Source organism: Caenorhabditis remanei, chromosome II, assembly GCF_010183535.1.
Source record: "Caenorhabditis remanei strain PX506 chromosome II, whole genome shotgun sequence".
NCBI classification, from domain to species: Eukaryota; Metazoa; Nematoda; class Chromadorea; order Rhabditida; family Rhabditidae; genus Caenorhabditis; species Caenorhabditis remanei.
In genome coordinates this window covers 8,390,354-8,412,438 of record NC_071329.1, presented here as the reverse complement: position 1 = coordinate 8,412,438, position 22,085 = coordinate 8,390,354, and the positions used below count along the sequence as shown (strand labels likewise).

General features: G+C 39.0%; 8 protein-coding genes across 8 annotated transcripts; 4 read left to right on the top strand and 4 right to left on the bottom strand.

The window, feature by feature from the left end:
- Nucleotides 1-885: 885 nt before the first annotated feature.
- GCK72_005347 (uncharacterized protein) lies at nt 886-3,237 on the top strand (the record flags this gene model as incomplete). The annotated part of the gene is made up of 6 exons (XM_003117106.1): nt 886-928; nt 978-1,050; nt 1,100-1,401; nt 1,553-1,689; nt 2,500-2,586; nt 3,136-3,237. The coding sequence occupies 6 exons, from the start codon at nt 886-888 to the stop codon at nt 3,235-3,237; spliced, it is 744 nt and encodes a 247-aa protein (XP_003117154.1).
- Nucleotides 3,238-3,524: 287 nt separating this feature from the next.
- On the top strand, nt 3,525-5,159 carry GCK72_005346 (uncharacterized protein; the record flags this gene model as incomplete). Its single annotated transcript, XM_003117095.2, has 11 exons — nt 3,525-3,537; nt 3,587-3,756; nt 3,800-3,917; nt 3,962-4,128; nt 4,201-4,367; nt 4,411-4,497; nt 4,545-4,617; nt 4,668-4,772; nt 4,819-4,926; nt 4,971-5,036; nt 5,085-5,159. The coding sequence occupies 11 exons, from the start codon at nt 3,525-3,527 to the stop codon at nt 5,157-5,159; spliced, it is 1,149 nt and encodes a 382-aa protein (XP_003117143.2).
- A 4,258-nt stretch (nt 5,160-9,417) lies between these two features.
- Nucleotides 9,418-14,647, bottom strand: GCK72_005345 (uncharacterized protein; the record flags this gene model as incomplete). Its single annotated transcript, XM_053725139.1, has 16 exons — nt 9,418-9,587; nt 9,630-9,718; nt 9,767-10,032; nt 10,079-10,269; nt 10,316-10,442; nt 10,492-11,010; nt 11,057-11,203; nt 11,251-11,469; nt 12,207-12,390; nt 12,434-12,704; nt 12,752-12,974; nt 13,017-13,180; nt 13,229-13,610; nt 13,655-14,377; nt 14,422-14,592; nt 14,639-14,647. The coding sequence occupies 16 exons, from the start codon at nt 14,645-14,647 to the stop codon at nt 9,418-9,420; spliced, it is 3,855 nt and encodes a 1,284-aa protein (XP_053589333.1).
- Nucleotides 14,648-15,826: 1,179 nt separating this feature from the next.
- Nucleotides 15,827-16,807, top strand: GCK72_005344 (uncharacterized protein; the record flags this gene model as incomplete). The annotated part of the gene is made up of 5 exons (XM_003116903.1): nt 15,827-15,932; nt 15,979-16,229; nt 16,274-16,380; nt 16,481-16,639; nt 16,684-16,807. 5 exons carry the CDS (start codon nt 15,827-15,829, stop codon nt 16,805-16,807), a joined length of 747 nt encoding a protein of 248 aa, XP_003116951.1.
- A 111-nt stretch (nt 16,808-16,918) lies between these two features.
- GCK72_005343 (uncharacterized protein) lies at nt 16,919-18,479 on the bottom strand (the record flags this gene model as incomplete). Its single annotated transcript, XM_053725138.1, has 5 exons — nt 16,919-16,966; nt 17,018-17,500; nt 17,551-17,880; nt 17,926-18,410; nt 18,455-18,479. 5 exons carry the CDS (start codon nt 18,477-18,479, stop codon nt 16,919-16,921), a joined length of 1,371 nt encoding a protein of 456 aa, XP_053589332.1.
- A 302-nt stretch (nt 18,480-18,781) lies between these two features.
- GCK72_005342 (uncharacterized protein) lies at nt 18,782-19,369 on the top strand (the record flags this gene model as incomplete). The annotated part of the gene is made up of 3 exons (XM_003116791.1): nt 18,782-18,851; nt 18,896-19,048; nt 19,095-19,369. The coding sequence occupies 3 exons, from the start codon at nt 18,782-18,784 to the stop codon at nt 19,367-19,369; spliced, it is 498 nt and encodes a 165-aa protein (XP_003116839.1).
- A 152-nt stretch (nt 19,370-19,521) lies between these two features.
- GCK72_005341 (uncharacterized protein) lies at nt 19,522-20,164 on the bottom strand (the record flags this gene model as incomplete). Its single annotated transcript, XM_003116851.2, has 3 exons — nt 19,522-19,749; nt 19,826-19,914; nt 20,068-20,164. 3 exons carry the CDS (start codon nt 20,162-20,164, stop codon nt 19,522-19,524), a joined length of 414 nt encoding a protein of 137 aa, XP_003116899.2.
- A 625-nt stretch (nt 20,165-20,789) lies between these two features.
- On the bottom strand, nt 20,790-21,937 carry GCK72_005340 (uncharacterized protein; the record flags this gene model as incomplete). Its single annotated transcript, XM_053725137.1, has 4 exons — nt 20,790-20,870; nt 20,923-21,027; nt 21,079-21,777; nt 21,884-21,937. The coding sequence occupies 4 exons, from the start codon at nt 21,935-21,937 to the stop codon at nt 20,790-20,792; spliced, it is 939 nt and encodes a 312-aa protein (XP_053589331.1).
- Between the last annotated feature and the right edge of the window lie 148 nt (nt 21,938-22,085).

Below are 22,085 nucleotides of genomic sequence, written 5' to 3'. Positions count from 1 at the left end.
TTGAGTCGTGTGCACAATGGAGCGCAAGCTAGAAGTGAAGGAGAAACCATATCAATTTCCAACCGTTTTCTGTTGGCGGGAGCTGTCGGAATGCGGCAATTGATAGATGATGTAATGATATAATGGAGAAAAGAAATTAGTATGAATGAATCAAAAGTGGAATTATTACTGAAAGGCGGAAAATGTGGGTGGTTTTAGAGGAGACTGATAATATTGTTGGCTCATTGTTTTCATGTCAAATAACACTCTTTGTCGGTCAAGTTATGTTATCGGCGGTTTGGTGATACAACTGAAACAATAGATGACTAGTGTATCTCTGTAAATGTATTGAATGCTGGTGGTAAAACAGTTCTTGATTAATCTTATTTCGTTCAGGAGAATTACCGAAACAAAGTTGTCTGCTATCTGGTTTTGAGATTTATATGATCAAGTAAGACTGAATAGATTGTTTTAAAGATAAAACTCTCATTGTCAAAGTATTAAAGAACAATTACAAACCTTGAAACTGTTCAAAAGCAGATTCGCTATTCTTGTGGATCAGATCTCAATATCATGTTGTTAATTCAAGCAACAAAACATGTAGAAGACCCGTTTCTGATTTTGATATATTTACACTTCCGGACTGCGTTTCAGACCATGATTTATATTCAAATTTTCAGACCGAAATATGTTTCTACTAAAATCATTCATCACCAGCCTCTCCTAATATGTATCAATAATTATTTTATCTCAACGTTTATCACAAACCCTTTTCCTTTTTCTCCTTTTTGACCATATCTTGTTTATCTTCTCTGTCATATTACACTTTCATTACACTCAAATATGACCATCCATTTTCTTTTTCTCAAACGTTTTTATACCTAATAATAGTTCTCTCTGATCAAAATGAAACATCAGTGTCTATTGATTGTTTTTATTGCTATTGTTGGTATGTGTCTTTTTTTAGTTGTTTTAGGATTTTAGGACATATTTTTCAGAGAGTGTTTCACAAGATCCATTTCCGTTTGGATTAGATGATCGACCTGATCCATTCTCAAGTAACGCTGGGCTGTAAGTTTTTCTTTCCTCTCTTAAATCATGTTTAAAAAACGATTTCCAGAAAACAGAGAGAGCACTCCCAAAAACGAAGCGACCGTCATAGATATCATCGGCCGCAAGAATACAATCAACACAATACGTGGGGATTCGAGGACGAGGAGAATGTTCAGGAACAGAAAGAAACTAGTCAGGCACAATTGGACAGAATCGCATCAAAACCAAGACCTGCTCCGGTTCCTCCTACAGTAGATCCAGCTGAGGATTTGAAGTCAGCTGTAAGAGATGCTCAATTGGGAATCACAACAACTGATTTGCCTCCTGATCCAAAGCATAATGGACTTCTGAAAGACGTTGGAACTATTGGTAAGACCTTATTACAATGGAATTCAGGAAGAGGGAATCGTATTTTGATCCAAAATTTTAAGAATGAGAAATCAGACTTTAGATGCTTATTCCTTTTTTCGACTTTGTGAACTCCACTTCCCCCCTTTCCTCTAATCTTTCTCGATTCTAGGTGTTGGATTCGGTGTTGGCGTCGGTGTACCTGGAAACGATCCTGTATCTGTTGGAACCGGAGTATCCGTTGGTTTAGGTGAATCTGGACCCGCTGGAGGACTCCCTCCGTTCACTGAAACTATATTCCCAAGACAAGTAAGTACGGTCATCGATATTTCAATTCTAAGCAGAAGGCAGTAGGTAAACCATATATTTTAGTGGTTACCTGCGGCACTACTACTTATAACTGAAAGAGACCTCAAGAATAAAAGAAAGCAGCAGAAGCAGAAAGAATACTGAATTTTGACTCTCCATTCATCCCTTTTATACTAATATCAGAGAGTATAGAGGGATGCAGAGAAATATCGTGCTGGAAGCTGTGCACACATCACATATTCTATTGCTACAGTGGCCCACTGGACACTGCGTCTCTCGATTTTTGATTATCTCTTCTGATTGAGTGGGGGAGGGGTGCCACGACTAATAATAGGGGGCCTGTATATGCATATACATGTGATTTTATAATACTAATAATAATAAATAGTAATATGGTGCCTCAAAAGAGATCCCGCTGTGTGTTTCGATTGCATGTATGTACAAGCAATATTAGTGGGCGAGAGGTCCATTCCAGTAGAATATACAGAAAGAACGAATGATATAGAGCACGAATGATTTCTAAAAGAAGGGGAAGCAAAAAGGTGGGCGGAGTTCTGCTTCTTAGTTCCACGTCGACGGCAATATAAAAATCTGCGAAAAAAAAGAACTGCAAAAAAACGGTGCCCCGCGCTCTCTCCATCTATCTCTGACGATTTGCATACCCCGTTCCCAAACGATCAAATGTTTATGTTTTCGTACGGTGCTGCGCTTCGATTCGTTCTTTTTGATTGTCTTGGAAGAGAGGAAGATGAACGAAAAAACGGGGAAAAAAGGGAAAGAGAAGAAAATTGTACAGTTTTTTTGTTTCAGGGAGAACAAATATCGTTGAACGACTACGACGGGAATAAGGATTTGATTGTGTCAGGAAAGGCGTTGAAGTATATACAAGCTGTTAGGGTAAGCAAGGTGATGGGAGATAGTGAATTATCTGGGGAATAGAAAAGCAGGTGGTAATCACGAGAGAAAGAGGAAAAAAACGAACTTTAAAGGGTAGGCACTTCTTTCGATACAGATGACGGCTAGGAAGAATTCTAGGTCCCAGTGAGCTTCTTGAATCTATCACAAAATTCAAAGAAGACAAAGCCATGATGATTTTCGGCAATGCCAAGCCAGGACTTTACTAAACCTGAAACCACTGTTATCTCGCGTCCTGATCCATTATTTTTTGAGATTTTTAGCTAGCTGTACATATTTTCCCCTTCTGGAACCTCCAATTTCTACCAAAATAATCCCCGAGTAGTGTTGAACTGTCCTCAACTTTCAACATCTTCCAAGAACATTTTTCCTGTTTCTAGCCTATAGTATAGGTGACGTAGCGCTCACAGAGCAAACATTATAAGATAAAATTCAGTGATAACAATTAATCATTGTCATTCTTGAATTTTCAATAAATAAGAAAACTGAGTTGAGATCTGGTGTCCACTTCGATCAAAACATATTTTTCAGCTTGGATTCATCCAACTTCCGAAATATGCTCCACAGAAGTCACTGGTTGGAGTTAACAGTGGAATTGGAATACTTGGAGCTCAAGCGCCTACTGGAGGATAACTTCAATTTATTTAAGAAAATCCGTTTTTTTTTCGTTCGCTAGTCTGAATCCCCTTGTTAGAAACATCACCCAACAGGTAACACATAAACACAATTTTTCTTTTTGAATTAATTTGTTCACCCCTTTTCTCTAAATGAATGTACATACGAAATGAATGTTTTATATGTATGCCCGGATACAATACTGAAAGCACATTGTCACTGATAACAGATTGTGATAAGAATTGGAAGAAAAAAAGTGGGGTGTCTCCTATTCCCAATATCACCTTCATTTTCAGACAGAAATCATGCGGTGGTTAGGTGAAATTCATTTATTATGACGAAAATTCCTCAATCATTTACTTTATAGTGTCCACCGTACTCCTCTGCTCCGTCGCGTATGGACTCAAAGATCTTGGAGCCCCGAATTGGTCATGTGACGCCAGTGTGATGGCTAAGAGTAAGAAAGTGCCGACAAGTGCACATAGTGTTCGATTTGCTGATATCAAAGTTATTGGAGCACTCGGAGATTCGTTGACCGTGAGTTTCGAATTTTCATAATTTATTCGAAATATCATTTCAGGCAGCCAACGGAGCAGGAGCACCTCCAGGTGATCCCTTGGCTGTAATCCTTCAATATAGAGGACTTGCTTTCCAAATTGGTGGTGATAAATCTCTCGATGAACACATTACAGTAGCAAGTGAGTTGATTCAGAATGTTTCGAATATCATTGTATTATTTCAGATGTTTTGAGAAAGTTCAACCCAAATTTGGTGGGAGCATCAAAAGGTATTGGATCAGAGAATGTTTGGGAAGTTGCTCATTTGAATATGGGAGTACCTGGTGCTGAATCCAAAGATATTATTGGACAAGCAAGAGCTCTTGTTAACACAATGCATTCTCATTCTGAGGTTCGTTGCGTCCTGGAAATCGAACCTTTTTCAATTGATAAGAGTTAATCAAAATTGGTTTTTTATTTTCAGATCAATGTGAAAGAAGACTGGAAACTTGTGAATATTTTCATTGGAGCCAATGATATCTGTGTTTATTGTGAAGATCCATACTTTAATTCGACGGCCCCTCATGGAAAAACAACGTTCGAGAATAACATTATTGCAGCTGTTAAGATTCTTCATGACAACTTACCAAGGTTTTTACAATTTAATGTAATTTAGAAAACAAGGTGGTTTCAGAACAATCGTCTCCTTGACTGGAATGTTCAATATGAGAATGTTACGGAAAATTGATAAGAAGAAGTATTTCTGCGAGGGACTTCATACGTAAGTTATATCCTCGGATTTCCAAAAATAAAGTTTTTTTTTTTCAGTTTTGAATGTGATTGTGAATCAAATCAGAAGTTTACTGACGATGATATTCAAGGAGTTTGTTTCGGATACATGGTAAATGGATTAATTAATTCATTTCCGATAGAAATAATAAATGAATTCAGGACGGAGAAAAAGATATTCAGACAACCGGTTTGTTCGACGACAAAGATGATTTCACTTTTGTAGTTCAACCATTTTTCAACGGAATTTTGGATCCTCCATATGCTGTTAGTTTGAAAGTTCGTTAGTAACACATATTTGTTTAAATTTCAGAGTCCAGGAGTCGTCGACATGACATTCTTCGCTCCAGACTGCTTCCATTTCTCTGCTTATGGACACGGAAATATTGGAATGCATTTATGGAACACTATCGTCCAACCGGTATCATAGGTTTGGTTTCACACCTTCTAAGCATCGTTTTCCAGGTTGGATTCAAACAAACCAGTGTCAATCTCAGCGATCCTACTGTTGGATTACACTGTCCGAGCACGGTAATTTCACCCCTTTATATTGAACAAATTTTTACCACAAATTTTCAGAGTTGCCCGTTCTTCCCGACAACCAAGAACAGTAAAAACTGTGCTGCTCATTTCACTCTCAGTGAGCTGGATTGATAAATAAAACTTTTGTATATTTATTTTTCCCAATAAATCTTTACGAGTTATTAAATTAGTTGAAATTAGAGACGGATAGAAAGCAAGCTTAAAAGCATAAGAGGGGCTGAGAGTGGATGAATTTTTTGGGCGCTTTTAGCAATTACTGATTTTTGAGATTAACATGAATGAAACAGGAAATGTTACATGAGTTAAAAAGAGAGACAAAAACAAATTGTAAGTTATGGAGAAGCAGATCCGGGGCGTGGAGATGAGTTGTCACGCCTCTTTTTTGGTGATGGAGAGCGATTTGGTGGTGAGTTGGTACGAGAACGTCTACAATATCAAAAATTGATATAAAGCTTGGTAGCGGGAAAACACTTTACCTTCCTGGAGAACGAGAACGACTGTTACTCTCACTACGTGCACGTTTCTCTGAACGCTTTCTTGGAGACGCACTTCTGCTCTTTCTGTCAGATCTGTCCGAGCTTGGACTACGACGACGAGCTGGTGGAGAGCGGCTTCTGGTTGGGCTTCTGGAACGAGAACGACGACGTGGACTTCTCGAGCGACTACGGTCACGAGTTTCATCAGTACATTTCAGCTTTCGCCCGTTCAACTCTTCTCCTTGTAACTTGTTCATTGCATCACGCAAGTCATCGTGGGTAGAAAAGCACACAAGCCTGTAAGTTGGTTGTGGAGTTAGAAAATCATAAACATCAAACATACGCTTGGTTCACATTTCGCTTGTGAGCCTCGGAGTAAGTCGGTTCGATTCCCAGCTTGCGGATGTGGTCTTTGATGTCCTAAAATTCAGGTACAGTGTATTGATTGTTTGTGAAGAGGGGCCAGATTGATAGGAAGTAGAAGAATGCCATTGACTGAGGAACAGGAAATTGATTGTGAGCAATTGTATTGCAAATTGTATTGGCATATGGCAGACCCACTGAGTTGCTGCTGTAGCATTCAGAAATTTTTAAAGAAAATTTTAAAATGACTTTCAGTAGAATTTGGACCAGGGTAGTAGTTCGTTAGTTTTGCAATCACACTCAAACACGCATTTTAAGATTTGCCAGATCAGGCAGCTCAGAATCTTACCTGCCAACTGTAACGAGTCGACAAATTGTCGACAACAAGACGGAATCTTGTTGAACATGGACGGCTGTACCGATTGGAGAATTGCCGCTCTCCGCCACGTCTGAACGTCGGTTCACGTCCACGATATCCGCCACCACTTCTCTCCTCGTTGTACCCAACCTTACGACGAGGAAATTCCAAAATGACACGCTCTCCGCAGAGATCTTTTCCATTCAAATCATGAACGGCGTCATCAGCATCCCGTTGATCTTGGAAGTCCTATGAAAAATAATTGAATTCTGAAACTACTAGCTAGGACTTACAACAAATCCAAATCCGTTCTTCATTATAACGTCAACCAACTTTCCGTAACCGCGGAAGAAGTGCTCAACATCGCGATCCGTGGCTCTATTGGGTAGACGGCCGATGTAGACGCGTACCATTTTGAGAAAACTTCTAAAACAAAGAATTATGAAACAAAATTCAAAGCAAAACAACGATAGTAGAAAGAGTACAGATGCAATACAAGAATTTAGCTAATAAATATAATTTGGGAGTTGAAACCGATTAATGTCAAAGTAACGGGTATAGGAGTACATCTGATTCCAGGGAACGAGGAAAGATCGGCAAAAAATTTGCGAAAAATCAATTATTACGCAAACTCACGACTAGCGTGCCAACAATCGATTGGCACGCAGTGCGTTGTGGCGCGAAACGGTCGCGTCGCGTTCGCCCTAGTTAGCATTCGAACGATTTTTTATTTCCCTTACATTTTTCTCTACTCTTCTCTCAAAGCCCGATAGCAACGTTTTTCTAGATATACGACAAGCAAAAGTTATTTTCAACTTAATTCTATATTTATTTTCGACGATAATCGATTAGTAAATTTGATTACATGGAAAAGACATTTGGCAATTATAGTTCATTAACCTTGAAAAAACATTTCCTCATTGTAGAAGAACGCTCTTGTAAAAATAACTCTTTGATAGAAGATGAAACCGTAATTATCGAAAGACTATATCGATTGAGATGAAAGCGAAAACAAAACTAAAATCAGTCATATATTTTCTATCAATAAGATGTAATTTTCTCATTATAGTAATAGTTCCGAGAAAAAGATACAATTTTTGTAGTTAGAAAAGTCTGTTACGTCTATTTGATCCTATTCTCAGCGATTGTAAAATCTATGTTTCTATCTTATCGAGTTGTCCGTGCGTTGTTGCTATGACTACTGTGAGCGAGAGTGCGTCTTTCTTTCTCTCGTTGTGTTGTTAGTGAGCACACACACACGCTCACATCTATTGATTTTCCGCACATCTTCTTTGCGTTCTGGTTTCTTTGTGCCTTCATTTTCTGTTGTGCTGGGCCGCTCATTTTACGTATTCCTCATTTCAGCATGGCGGCTCGCATATACATAGGTCGCTTGACCTCTCGTGTCTCGGAGAAAGACATCGAGCATTTCTTCCGTGGATATGGACAAATCCGGGATGTTCTACTCAAAAATGGATTCGGATTTGTTGTGAGTTTATAGTGGCAATAATTTTTTCATTATATAAATATGTTCCTTTAGGAGTTTGATGATAAACGTGATGCCGAAGATGCAGTTCACGATTTGAACGGTAAGGAACTCGGTGGAGAACGTGTCATTTTGGACTACTCGAAGCCACGTGGTGGAGGAGGATTCAGTGATCGTGGCGGACGCGGTGGAGGTCGTGTTAGCTCTTACGGAGGCGGCGGAGGACGAGATCGCTTCGATCGTTTCGACCGTGGTGGCCCACCAAAAAGAGAAAGGTAATGTGAATCACTAAAAACATGGAAATCTCATCCTAACTTGATTTCAGTCGTTACGGACGTCCATACAGCACTCGTCATCGTGTTCTTGTCGAAAATCTCTCTTCACGTATTTCGTGGCAGGTTAGTACCATGAAAATGGTTTTGAACATGTAATGGAAGCAGAATCAAGTTTAAACGTTCGTCATCTCAAATTACCATTGGGAGGAAACTTATCTTTCCTAATGTTTTATATTTAAGCAGAAGAACATTGTATGATAACTGGAGGATCTTGGTGTTGATGATGATGATGCTTGTGACTTGGTAACATTTGATCCCGAGCCTGTCTGATGATGGTCGGAGCGCAGTACAAAGGCGCAAACTGTTTATCGGTCTCCTTCCTCCGCGTAGTGTCTTGATGTTCTTGGCTCCACTGTTTTTTTGGCCCTGCTCGCTGGGATGTGATTTCGGGTTTTTGGTGTTCGCGTGGTTAGACTGATTCGGAGGTTTTCATTTCGCAAATGTGGATGGATTCCATATGGTAATCCAGATTGTGCGCTCATCTGGCACATCTTCTGCAAATTCTTCGCACAATGAATATCCATCATGAATCTGTAATATTCAAGTAAATTCCCGTTTCCAGGATCTCAAAGATCAAGTTCGCCGTCAAGGAGTCGAGCCGACCTATGCCGAGGCTCATAAACGACCAAACGAAGCGTGAGCTATTTCTGCTTGAATGCTCCTGATAATCCTCATTTTTCAGTCTTCTCTGCTTCGCATCGCCTACTGATCTCAAGAGATGTATCGAGAAATGCGATGGAATGGATCTGAACGGTCGCAAGATCAAGATGATCGATGATTCGCAGGCTGGAAGTGGACGTTCCCGCTCTCGCAGTCGCTCACGCAGCCGTTCTCGCAGTCGTGATCGTCGTCGTTCTCGCTCGCGCAGCTCCAGTCGCTCGAAGAGCCGTAGCCGCTCTCCAGTGAAGCGTGCTAAGCGCGAATCGAAGTCTAAGTCGCGCAGCAGAAGTCGTTCTCGTAGCGCTGATGGCAGGTAAGAAACTATTTTCTCCCCAAACGAAACCTTATCAAATTCGTATTTTACAGAAAGTCTCGTTCTACATCAAGATCCCCAAGAAAGGCGGAACGGTCAGAATCACCACCACGTCGTTCTCGCTCTCCTTCTGAGAAGCGTTCTCCAAGACGTTCGCGTAGCGCATCGCCAATGGAGAACGGTGATGGTGACAACTAAAGCGAACTAATTTTACTCCAAAGAAGATCCAATAATCCGATTATTTAATTATTATTCTTGTTTACGTTTCGTCTCTCTGTCTTTTTCCCATCTACCCAAAACCGTAGTTCACAGAGCTACTTTTTAAAATTTAATAACAAATGTTTATTATCCGGATCTCACCGATAAAGTTCGTGAAAATTATGCTAGTGCAATTATGATAGTAGGAAGTACGATCAGTAAAGTGGAGATTGACGAGGAAACACGAGTCGTGGTTTCGTATCGAGTTTCTACTGTGAGGCCAGTTATGAGATCGAATTGGAAACGTTGCTCCATCGAGTTCCAGAAGTTATAGTCAGATTGGAAGAGATCTAAACGATAATCATTTTAAGCGGAAGCAAGAACAAGTTCACTTTTGTCAGTGGATGGGATGGGTTGAATAACAGTATGAGTAACATCCGAATCATATCGAGGCCATTTGAAATCAGAACTCGAAGGATCCCTGAAAATGAATAATTTGTTTTCGTTTCACGGCAGAATGAAATCTCACCCAGTCATAATGAAATTAGTCAAAGAAGTTATGAGGAAAGCGGAAACTTTTCTATCATCATCATTAAATTCGAAGATTTTATCCTTGTAAACTCCCCAAATATACGGGAATTCATGGCAGTGATAAGTGGCCTGAACCGGGAAGTCTTTATCGAATTCGGCGGGATTGAAATATGAGAAATGGTAAAGATATAGATTTGGGGATACTAGAGATCTCGCATGAGCTTCTCGAAGAATTGGCATATCGAATACCATATTCGAGTCAATCTGAAATCAGATTCAAATTTAGAATCTTTAATTAATGAGTTCTTACCTTTGAACGTTGCCACATGAAATACGAATAATCACTTTCAGACACATTTCCAGATAGATAATATTCAGTCAAGTTATCATATGCTGCATCTGAATTCACTCCGTATTGAATGGCAACTGATGAATTTATATATTCTTCTACAGTACTCCTCTTGATATTCGGAAACATTTCAGGATTAGACTTCAGATAGGCTGGAATAGCATACTGTGGATAGCTGTATTTTTCAATTGAACTAACTGAAATATAATGATTCCAATGTCATAACTCCCATCAAAACTTTTTGATTCTGTGTGGTATTCACAAGATTATCAGGGATATCTGGAATCAGATCATCCCCGAATTCTGGCCACAAATTTGTATCGATCTGAAAAAAAAGCAACCGAACAGTTGGACAGTTATTTCATTTCAGTCACCTGAGCAGAGTACATGGAATCTAGTGAAGAGTAATTTACGCAATCCAGAATTTGTTTTGAACTCGAAATGTTGCAGTTCAAATCGTGAAGAATTCGTTTTGTTACATCGATATTCTGTTGTTTATATCGTGTCAAACTCCAACTTGACGCACTTAATTGAATATATTTTTTGAAGTAAATTGATGAAATTGGTGATAATGAATGTAAACTGACAGCCATTGAACCTGCACTGTGACCCATCAATGTGATATCATTCACATTTCCATCGAAATCAGAGATGGTTTTATTTATATATTGGAATGCAGTGACCATATCCCAAAGACCTAGATTGCAAGGAATGAGAGGGTCAGTACATCCAAGAGAAAGGAATCCAAGCATGGCGAGACGGTACTGAATGGTGATGACTACCATCCCTTTGCTAACAAAGTTCTCAGCAAATGCTTCACAACTCGCATCATTTCCATCGCCCTCTTGAAATCCTCCTCCATGAATGAAAACTACTACGGGAAGCAGATGGGTCTGAATAAGCCCTTCAATCTTGAGTGAGGACAATAATGTAACTCACATTAAGTCCACTTGGTTTCAGAACATTCAAGTATAAACAGTCCTCACTGTACTCCGAATCATTCAGTGGTCGAGTCGCTGGAATACACTTCTTCGGATATTTCTGAGCTCTATATATATCAGGCCAACGTTTAACTAGTCTTGATTTCTGAGAGGATATATTTGAATAAACTATCCATTTCTGCATTTACTCACTTTCAGCCTCTCTGGCTTCTCTGCAAACGGAACTCCTTTGAAATAATCAACGAGAAATCCTGTCTTCGTCGAAACTCGAACTCCTCGAAGATATCCTAATTTAGTTGGAATCACCACGCCATCAGTTGGATCGTCTGTAGTTGGAGAATCCGTGTCACAAAATACACAGTTCAATGTCAAAAAAAGAAGAAGGAAACTGGTTTTTACCAAGTTCATATTCTGAAAGGAAGTCGTGTTTTAGTTCGTTTCGATTCGGGTTTTTATAGTTTCAGCCAAAGATTTACATTTTAAATGGAGACAGACACACGAATTATTATTCGTTTTGAATGATAGAAAAAGAGAAATGTATTGAAATCGTGAAATAACTGATAACAGGAAATCAGTTATAATTGGTGTTAAGGAACTCTCTGAATATGTCTGCGTCTTCTTTTTCACTTCAAACAGTACCGCTTTCTTTCTTTTTATCGAGTCGTTTACCAGTCTGGAACTGGAAGTACTGAAATTGAGCATTTATGTGGTCATCATTAAAAGAGAAAGAAGAGGAAAACTACATATTTCGTATGTCGTGGTTTCTGCTCTCGAATTCTGTTTGTTATAAGAGGGTTAAATGATTACAATTTCTCTGAAAAAAAAGAAACCGTATTTTGAAGAAGGGGTTGAACTGAAAGAATAGAAGAAGAACATTGAAGAAACTAATTTATGAATAAAAGTAACAAGAAAAAAAAACAATCCAGTTATAACAAGAAACTATCCTAGCAAAGAAAAACTATATTTTTTATCTTTTCTGTTTCAAGAGTGCAGAAATCCGTGACTGATCAACAAGCGGGACGCGTTTCCAGTCGATTTTCTAGAAAACAGAAAGTTTATAAAGATTTGAAACACCGAACAACGATAACAAACAATAACTACATTATTTGTTTGTTTGCAGTAACTACTGAAACTAGAAGAAAACAAACCTTAGCAATTTTACTTCGTTCTTTTGGTTCTTTTGATTTCAAATCTTTATATGAAGTTTCAGCATATTCTCTACATTTTTGAGCTTCTTCGCCAGTCACTGCAATGATTCTCCGAAGCCGTTGACCCATTGATTTATCAGACATAATGGCAATATCTTCAATCACTTTGACATCATGTACATGTCTGGAAAATTAATGGAAAATTGAAAAAATATGTGTAATCTTACGTTCCAGAACAACATTCTACTGGCACATCTCTACCGATTCCGAGTGACACTACGCGTACTGTAGAATTTCCGATTCGGTCTTCTTTAACATCAGATTGTAGATTTTCGATCTTCTTCGCTTCTTCTATCGTTGTTTCTAAAATAATTGTTTCTCCTCCGTGTCGAATGAATTCGTTCATTCTCTCTTCGCACTGTTTCAGAACTTCCGATCTTTGTTCTTTCTCCAGTACATCATCTTTTGTGGAATAATCGAAGCGTAGTCGATTGCAGTCTGGCAAGAAATAAAAATATTTTACGATTCTTGAATTTACGACTCACCAACAGATGAACCCTTCTGGCCGCATCCAAGCCCACTCTTTTGCAATGCCCAATTGAGCAAATGGGTTGCCGAATGAGCCTTCATCACTCCTTCTCTTTTTTTCTCATCCAGCTGCTGCTCCACTCGTAAATCTCTTTGAATCGGTTGAAGCGCACGACCAAAGAGTACGGTGACCGCTCCATTCTCCAATTTCTTGGCGCTTTCGACTTCGAATATTTCTTTCTAAAAGTACATCTGATTTTTTTCCTGAATTTGTTCACTCACTTTATCAATAAGAAGCTTTCCAGTATCACTGGTCTGTCCACCCTGCTCTCCATAGAACTGACAGTTTTCCAGCACAACGAAACCCTTCTCATTTTCATTCAAACAATTCGCTTTTTCCTGATTTTTGTATACTTCAAGAATTCGAGTTTGTACTTTTGGAAACTCTAAAAAGAGATAGTTAAAATTTGTTAAAGTGAAACTTATTGAATTACCGTATCTACCATTTTTGTAGGTGTATGAGTATTTATCATTATCCGTATGTGTCGGAAAATCACTAGCAGAAACCGGCAATTTGAGCTGAGAAGCTTTTTGAGATAGTTTCTGTGCTTCCAGTTGACATCTCTCGAACTCTTTTTCATCGACTTCTTTTCCAATATTTCTTGCCATTTCTACAGTAACCGATAACGGTAATCCATGTGTTTCAAACAGATTGAATGCCTTTCTTCCAGATATCACGGGTGATTTATTTTCATTGGCAACACCATCAAACATTTTCTTTGCCTTATCGACAGTTTTCCAAAATTGAGTTTCTTCATCTTTGAATGTCTTGATAATTTCGTTTGATGATTTTTCAATTTCTGGATAGACTTCTTTCTGAAAATTTGAACGTCTGACGTTATTCGAACAAGAAATGGTACCATTGTGGAGATGACGACTGGAACGAGATCGCTCAATCCAAATCTCTCTATTCCAAGTTTTGAGTTTCCTTGAAGAAATGAGCGTCTCATCATTTTCCGTACTATGAATCCACTGCCAGTTCCATCTGGAATAGCACCATCACTGATGGCTACAGTCGCAGCACGCACATGATCCGCAACTAAACGGAAAACTGCGTCCTCTCGTGATGATAGTGTACCATTGTATTTCAGTTTATTCTTCGTTAACGATGTAATTTTATCAAGAATCGGAGTGAAAGCATCAGTATCGAAATTGGAGTTTCTGTTTTGGACAACTGATAGAAGGCGTTCAAATCCCATTCCTGTATCGATATGATTCTTTCCCAAATTGTGAATATGTCCGGATGAATCTCGGATGTTGCTCATAAATACAATATTCCAAATTTCAACAACAGAATCATCAATGTTCACGAGACTAGATGCGTTTCTTCCTCCAATTCGATCATAATGAATCTCAGTACATGGTCCACAGGGTCCCGCTGATCCCATCTCCCAAAAGTTCTCGGCCACAAATGGAAGAATTCGGTCAGAAGGAATTCCTATTCTCTTCCATATTTCTCGACATTCTCGATCTTCTGGCAGCCCAAGCCTCTCGATACCACCGAAATAGGAAACATACAATCTATCGGAGTCAATGCTGAGAGTCTTCACCAGATAATCCCACGCGAATTGGCATGCTTCTTGCTGAAGAAAACAATAGTTTTTGATTCATCGATATTAGGTTTTACTTTCGAAAACGCATCATTGAACGACCAATTTCCCATCATTTCAAAAAATGTCTGATGATGTAAGTCTTTCCCAACGTCATCCAAATCGTTGTGTTTTCCGCCAGCACGGATACACTTCTGGATATTTGCTACTCGTTTTGGTTCACTTGAAGAAAGAATGAGTGGTTTGAACTGAAGGTTTACAACAATGAATATTTTATTTCTTTTCAATTCTCACCTGATTCATTCCAGCATTTGTGAAAAGTAGTGAACTATCATTCTCCGCGGGGATCACTGATGCTGATTTTAGAATTTCATGATTTTTTGACTTGAAAAACTCGAAGAAACTTTTACGAAGCTGAAAATGTTTGCCTTGTGAAATTATTCATACTGTTTTTATAGACAACTCGCCTCTAAATGTGAATGGTATTGACGTTTTTCTGTTAATAGTCGCACATGGCTTTTTATTATATTACTTCTTGCTCTCATTGTAAAAATTCAGTAAAATCATGGAATGAATGTGAAAAAAAGAAAATCTACCTGCAGCTCGTAAATCTACAATGGCCTAGAACTCTTTTGGTTTTTCGGCCATTGTAGATTTACGAGCACACATATTTTTCTCTTTTTTTTTCATGAACATTTTCACAACTAATGAAAACTGGTAATCCTTTTTGGCCGTTGGTCATGTGAATGCTGAACAAACACAAAATCCCTTCTCTCGTCTTCTCATTCAAATGACATTTTTTGTAGCGCCTGCGCCCGCCAGCGAGCCGGACACCATATTTGCGCTGTCGTGACCCCGTATCAATTTCGTTCGTTCTCGCACTCAAACAGCTGACGTTTTGGTTTGCTATCTTCAGCACCTGGCTTTGAAATGCAGTGTTCATTCTAGCAGCAAAAAGACTGGCATCGTCTCGCTAATAGAAATACAGATGACAATCAATTATCTACGCACCCTCTTCTCTCTTTCTATCCAAAACCTCCACTTTCCTCGATCGGATCTCATAAAAAACCGGCACTGCCCATCGGCCAGACTGAGTGTTTCCTTCCTCTTTCTCTCTCCACTTTCAACACAAAAGCCGTTTGGTACATACAGCACTGTTCTTCCTCGATCTTCAATGTCTCTCCGTCATAACAGTACTCTCTTCCGGTCAAGTATGCTCCTGCGTCTCTTCGTTCCTCACCTCTCTACTCACTTCCCACCTCACTACGCAATACATCTGACACATGTTTCCAAACATATTGATTCTCCATTATTATGCTTACCGTTTGCTATCAGAGAAATGACGTTGATATGTTTGTTATAGGCGTTACAGTCGTTTATCTTCCCTTCTTGGGAGCAAATGTATTCTCACGATTCTTAAATCTCTTTTTCTTTTCTCTTTTTCACACGGGCCACTCTAATCTTCATGTTGTTTTTTAGCCAATGGACACTACACATCCGTCAGAGCCACATCCAAATCTCGGAGAATTTGAAGACCCAGTTGATGGGTACGCTGATGATGATTTGTTAACTCCAGATGATCTTAGTGGTAATAGTCGTCATCCCTATCAGGCTCTGAATTTTAAAATTTTTAGTAAGTGTCACTGGAATGACGCCTTCTCGATCGTTTTTGGAAACAGAAGAATTCGAAACTGAATTAGGCGGAATCGAAGAACCATTTGAAGATATTTTCAATGATATCTCAATTCATGAAATAATTCAAGTGATCGCGGATGGAGACAGAGTTGGAAGACCGATCGTAGTCGTATACGCCTACCGTCTTCCATCAAGTAAGGAAATCGATCATACTCGACTTCTTCAGTACCTCACCCAAATTATTGACAAGGTAACAACTATTTTCTCATTCTTTTCAAAATTAATTGATTTCAGATAGTAGATCAAGACTACACAATCGTTTATTTCCACTACGGACTTCGAAGCCACAATAAACCACCCGTTCGGTGGTTGTTCCAGGCTTACAAACAACTTGATCGTAGGTAGGGCTTTGAATTCAATTTCAATCCGCAACCACCATTCTACTCGATGAAATCTACCTAACGACATTCGAAAAAAAAACCACAAACCGGTTCGTTGCAGGTTCAAAAAGAACCTGAAGGCGTTATATGTTGTGCATCCGACACGATTCATCCGCATTATCTTCTCATTGTTCAAAGGTTTCATATCGAGCAAATTTGAGAACAAGTTTCATTATGTGATGTGTATCGACGAACTGGAGAACGCACTTTCTGTGTCTAGGTAAAAAATCAAGTCACTAAAATGTAGCTCATCGATTGTTTTAGACTAAATCTACCGAGTCCAATTCGAGATCACGACAAAAACTTCTCAAATCAAGCAGCTCGACCTGCCACTCCGCCATCACAACCTCTACCAACTCAACAATTTGGAGTTCCTTTAGAGTTGTAAGTTTCATTAACTGACAAATAATTAAAAATCGTTGAAAATACTAAAGTTTATCGTGAAACTAAGACAGAAAAATGAGAGAAAATTAATTTCGTTTGTTTTTCGAGAAAATCATTATTGGCCAGTCTGCACAGTTGCCTTTCCAATGCGGGTAGAACGAAGCTGAAAATAGTCAAAACTAGTACATTTCCTAATTTGAATAACTGAAATTACATCTGAGGTGAACTTCAAAGTTCTATCGGTTTCACAAACATCGTTTGGATTGACATGGGCGATGAACATGGTTTTCGATGATCCAGCACCCAAAGAATCACGGAGTAGAATAGTCAGCTTACTGTCACGATAAGGAACATGTGTATCCTTATTCTTTTGGGCTCTGATACATTTCTTCAAAGTGCTGAGACTTTGATTGATTTTGGTCAACTCCTTGAACTGTTCTCCCTGAGCTCCAGACTCTTTAGCACGTTCTGATCCAGCTAAATCAACCAACTTCAAGGAACATTTGATTGTTTCTCCCGACTTGTTAACTCCGTCAATGTAGATTTGGAAAATTGCATGAGAACGAGAAGAATGGAGATTACATGCTGTGGAAGCAACTGATCTTTGAGCATCAGCTAACTGAAGAAGATGATTCACATCTCTCATGCCCTTTATTGGGATCTTATTCGATGTTACAGCTTCTCCAGTTATTTTAATCTAGAATCCAGAGTGTTTAGTTTTGTCGAATTTATGTTTTTAGATATCACCTTTTTCTTTTCATCTAACAAATCGAATACTTCATCATTGTAAACTTCAATAAACGAAGCAACAAAACTGTATTGCCAACCAATCGTGGCCAAATCATGTCTCGAATGTTCAAGCATGAAGTTAATGGCACGTGGAATGACTCCTTCGTTCTCTTCATCTCCTCTCATAGTATACGTCTTTCCACTTGATGTCGGTCCAAATGCAATCAAGCTCACATTTTTTCCATGCAAAGCACACATGATCAGTTCTTTAATTTCATTAAAAACTTGTGGCTGGTTCGTTGTTGGTTTGAAAACATTCTCAAACTCAAATACATTGCTTTGGCCATTCTGGAAAGTGATGAGAGATTAAAAAGCAAGATGGGAACAATGAACCTGTTGGAACTTCACTTCGTTGTCACTCGTTATCTCAAAATTTGAACCATCTTTTTCATAATCACGAACACGAATCGCTACACGAATTTGGCCACGTAGGTCGACAACTTCATCGTTCAATTCTCTAATTAAGATCTCCTGCTTGCTCATCTCCGTGTTGAAAGTGGCTGCCATTTTTTGAATCATGTTTGTCATTTCACGAAGCTCCTTATTTTTGGCCTCAATCTCGTTGTCCTTCTCACGAATAACTTCCTCAGCTCTTTTCAGTTCAGATCTTATTTTGTCTAACTCCGGATTCATTTTCGAATCTTTTTCAAAGTCTCCAATTCGTTTCGAGACATCGATACAAGACACCGATGTACAAATGCTTGGTCTATTGCGAAGCTTGTGTGTCAACTCATGCACTTTCCCTTCGTAACTAGGTATCACCTTTCTTTCATACTTCTCAATACGACTCAACAAATCTTGCCGGTCATCAAACCTGCCTGCAATTCAAATTTCGATGACGAGTTAGTTGATATCACGATACCGTTCGGATTCTTGAGTCCCTCCATCTGTTTACAATTTTTCTTTCGGAAAATATCGGAAATAGATTTCATTTAACTGTTCTAGGATACTTTTTTTATTTTGACGGCATGTGACGTGGCTAAAAGTGAAAGGTCACGAGAAGACGTTATTTTCTACAGTACTATTTGTGATTCAAAGTGGAAAGCAACTGTATGTCTTCCAGTCGTCTCACTTTCTAAAAGTTATTATTCAATATCGAACATTTTTCAGCATTCTGTCTCATTGTGGTGGAAGTATCCCTCCGATTGTTGACCAACTGATTGAATTCCTCGAAACACACGCACTGACAATGGAGGGAGTTTTCAGGAAAAGTGCTAATCTTGGAAGCATCAAAAGATTACAGGACAGGATTAATAAAGGTAGAAATAGCTTGGGAACTACTGAATTTCAATAATTATTTCAGGAGAGAAAATTGATTTTGAAAATGATCCAGAATACAAAGACAATGTACATGTAGCGTCTCTTCACGCTTCTGTTCTTTTGAAGACGTTCCTTCGAAGTCTTGGAGAGCCTCTAACCACCAATAAACTCTATCCAAAACTTGCTGCTTTATCAGGTTAGACTTCACATCTTCGTTCGAACTCAAAGTTTTCTAATTTCAGAAGTCTCGAAAGCTGAAAAAAGTGCTGCTGTCAAAGAATTTGTGAAGCTTTTACCACGCGACAACTACATTCTTCTGAAAACAGTCATCAAATTCTTGACAAGGGTTGCAGAAAATAGCAAAGTTAATCTAATGACTGCGAACAATCTAAGTGTTGTTTTCGGTCCAAATCTAACATGGCCGACCGATCAAGAAGTTCCGATTTCCCAGCTGAACAATCTTAACAACTTTTGCTATAAATTAATTGTAGATTATGATTCAGTATTTGATCATTAGGGTATACTGTTTGTGCATTTATTTTTTTGTACTTTTCACCATAATTTATTCTACTGCATCCGTAATAAATCATGTAAACTGGAAGAAGTTGACGATCACAAGGAAACAAAATAGGCCAATAGATAGTTTAAGATCGAGACGTTTCGTGCTATTTACTTCTTCTCAGACTTGACAATGAGTGGACCGACGTTGTCTCCAGTCTCCTTATTGTGTTTTCCGTGAGATCCATCGCAGTATGGCCACTTCTCACTCTTCCAGCATCTGCAGAAGGCTTTCTTCTCTCCGATATCCTCAATATCGACCGTGTCGGCGATTTTCTGCGAGTCCAGTTGGATCTTGTAGTTGCAGCGAGCAGTACGCTGTCCCAACTTGTATCCGACCTACAAAGTTTGATGTTTAAAAGTATAGATCATGCTCAAATTTTCGTATATAGGTTCATGATTCATTAAAACTCACAATGTATCCGATGAGAGCGCCTCCAGCAAGAACAGCGACCGTTGAAGCGACGCAGCGTCCAGAGATTTGGGTAGGACACGACATCTTGGCTGAAATTTAAAAGAAATTGATTCAGAAGTACGGTATGGAAAAGGAGAAGCAAGTGGTGAAAAAAACCTGAAACTATAAAAACAATTATGGATCATTTTGAAAAAATGCTAAAGAATTGATAATGAGGTTCGGATCACATTCTATATTATTACCAAGTTCTCCAAGTTCACTGGCAGAACAGTGTTCCGGAGTAGTCGAGCAACAATGATCTTGAATGAGTGAAAGAATGCAAAAACCTGAGATGGTCATTTTGAAAATTCTAATGTTAAGCGAGTAGGAAATGAAATTAAAACTATCGATTGCTGGTCAAGAAAATGATAGCCGTGGCGACCAGGACAACTAGAATGTTGTGAATGACCGAAATAAAAAAGTGACGTTGAAGTATAGAGGCGGAAAATGATCAGTGTCAATAGGAGGAAGACGGAGAATTAGAGAAAAAGATAAGACACAAGATACAAATCCGTGGGAAACGGAGCACACAGAATACAAACTGCACATTTTAAAAATGTATTTTATTCATTGAATCGGGCATTTGAGAGAGAATACGATTATTATGAACACTTTTCCACGTTTCGCCTAGAAATGCACGCATAGGTTGGCAGACAAAGAAGCCATAGGATACGATAAAACCATCCGGCTTTCACAACAACGGAACAGTAATTTGAAAAAAAAACTATCGAAGAAAAATATTGGTGAGAAGGCACGGGTTTCACATGTGATGTTAACAGAGAAAAGGTAACATTTAAAAAAAGAAACCAGAAAAAACAACAAGAAACTAATGATTACTATTTACTGGTCCTAACCTATGAGAGACAAACATTGGAAAAGTAAAGATGAGACGATATGAGGAAAAAAACGATTAAAGTTATGATTATCAGCTTGAATGACCTCCTTCGAAAGATAACATGAATTTGAAAAGCTCGTAAACGGACCAGGAGAGAGCAGTAGCAGGCACCTGAGAAAGAAAAATGATTACTGGTTTCCGTAGTATGTTGACACAGCATTACCTGGAATATAACCCTAGCTTGCAATCCACACGAGAATCCAGAAATTCCTCTTTGAGAATAAATTGTCCGCACTGCATCAGAGATTCCACGATAACGATATCTTGCCTGTAACTCATCCTTTCAAGTTATGCTAAAACCTCTTCTATGATAACTCACTTGTAAGAAAATCCTCCGATTTGATGGATCCGCTTCTGCTGCTTGTTGAGTATTCAGTACAGTTTTAACACAATCCATTGGTGTCGTAACAGCAGCAGCTAGTCCTCCGGCAAGTCCTCCCGCAATTAAATGAGATTTTGGGTCGTACTTATGCTCAGGATTGAGCACCTGCTGCCAGAATTCGTAACCCATGAAGTGAATAGCTTGGAATGGAACATTCATTGCCAATTGTGTTGTGTAACTTCTATAGAATGCGGCGATTCCTTCTCGATTGTAGACACATCTTGCACATTCCAACGATGATCCATATGGTGAATAAGCCATCTGCATTCTCTGTTTAACAACTTCAGCTGGATTCATAATTGCATCGTGAATAAGTGTTGCAACAACTCCAGAAGCTCCATAAGCCAACGTATGCTCGTGTCCAGCAGTATTTCCGGTTAGAAATGATTTCATCTTTTCATAAACTGTGAAATAGAGAGCATGTGCTGGCATAGATCCCGCGGCGACGGCGTTGACGCCTCGCAACGGTCGAAGCCATCCTTCTCGTTTGACGATACTCATTAACGAGTGCACTGGAGTTGGACATTTCGTTTCAGGGCACGGACACAGCGACTGCATTCTTGTTTTGACTGAATCAAACGGGAACATGACACAATGCTCCACAGCTCCTGCCAGTGCTCCGGCCGCCAGATGAACCTGAAGCTGACACGGTGATTAAAAACGTATTTCAGAGATTGATCCTCTACTATTCAACAATATTTAAAACGGTAAAAATGTAGCATCATTCATTTTACCAACTAACCGGGATACTATGTGTCGGTAGTGATTCATACTCATCTTCTCCACCACCACCCATTTTTGCCCAGTGCTGAAAACTATCTGAAAGAAAAAATTGAAAAACCGTCATTTCAAATTCGATGAAAAAGTAATAGGAGTTTATGAACTCATTAAGGAATGCATAAAATTTTAAAAGTATAATCCGTAGATAGAATTCATTGAACAGA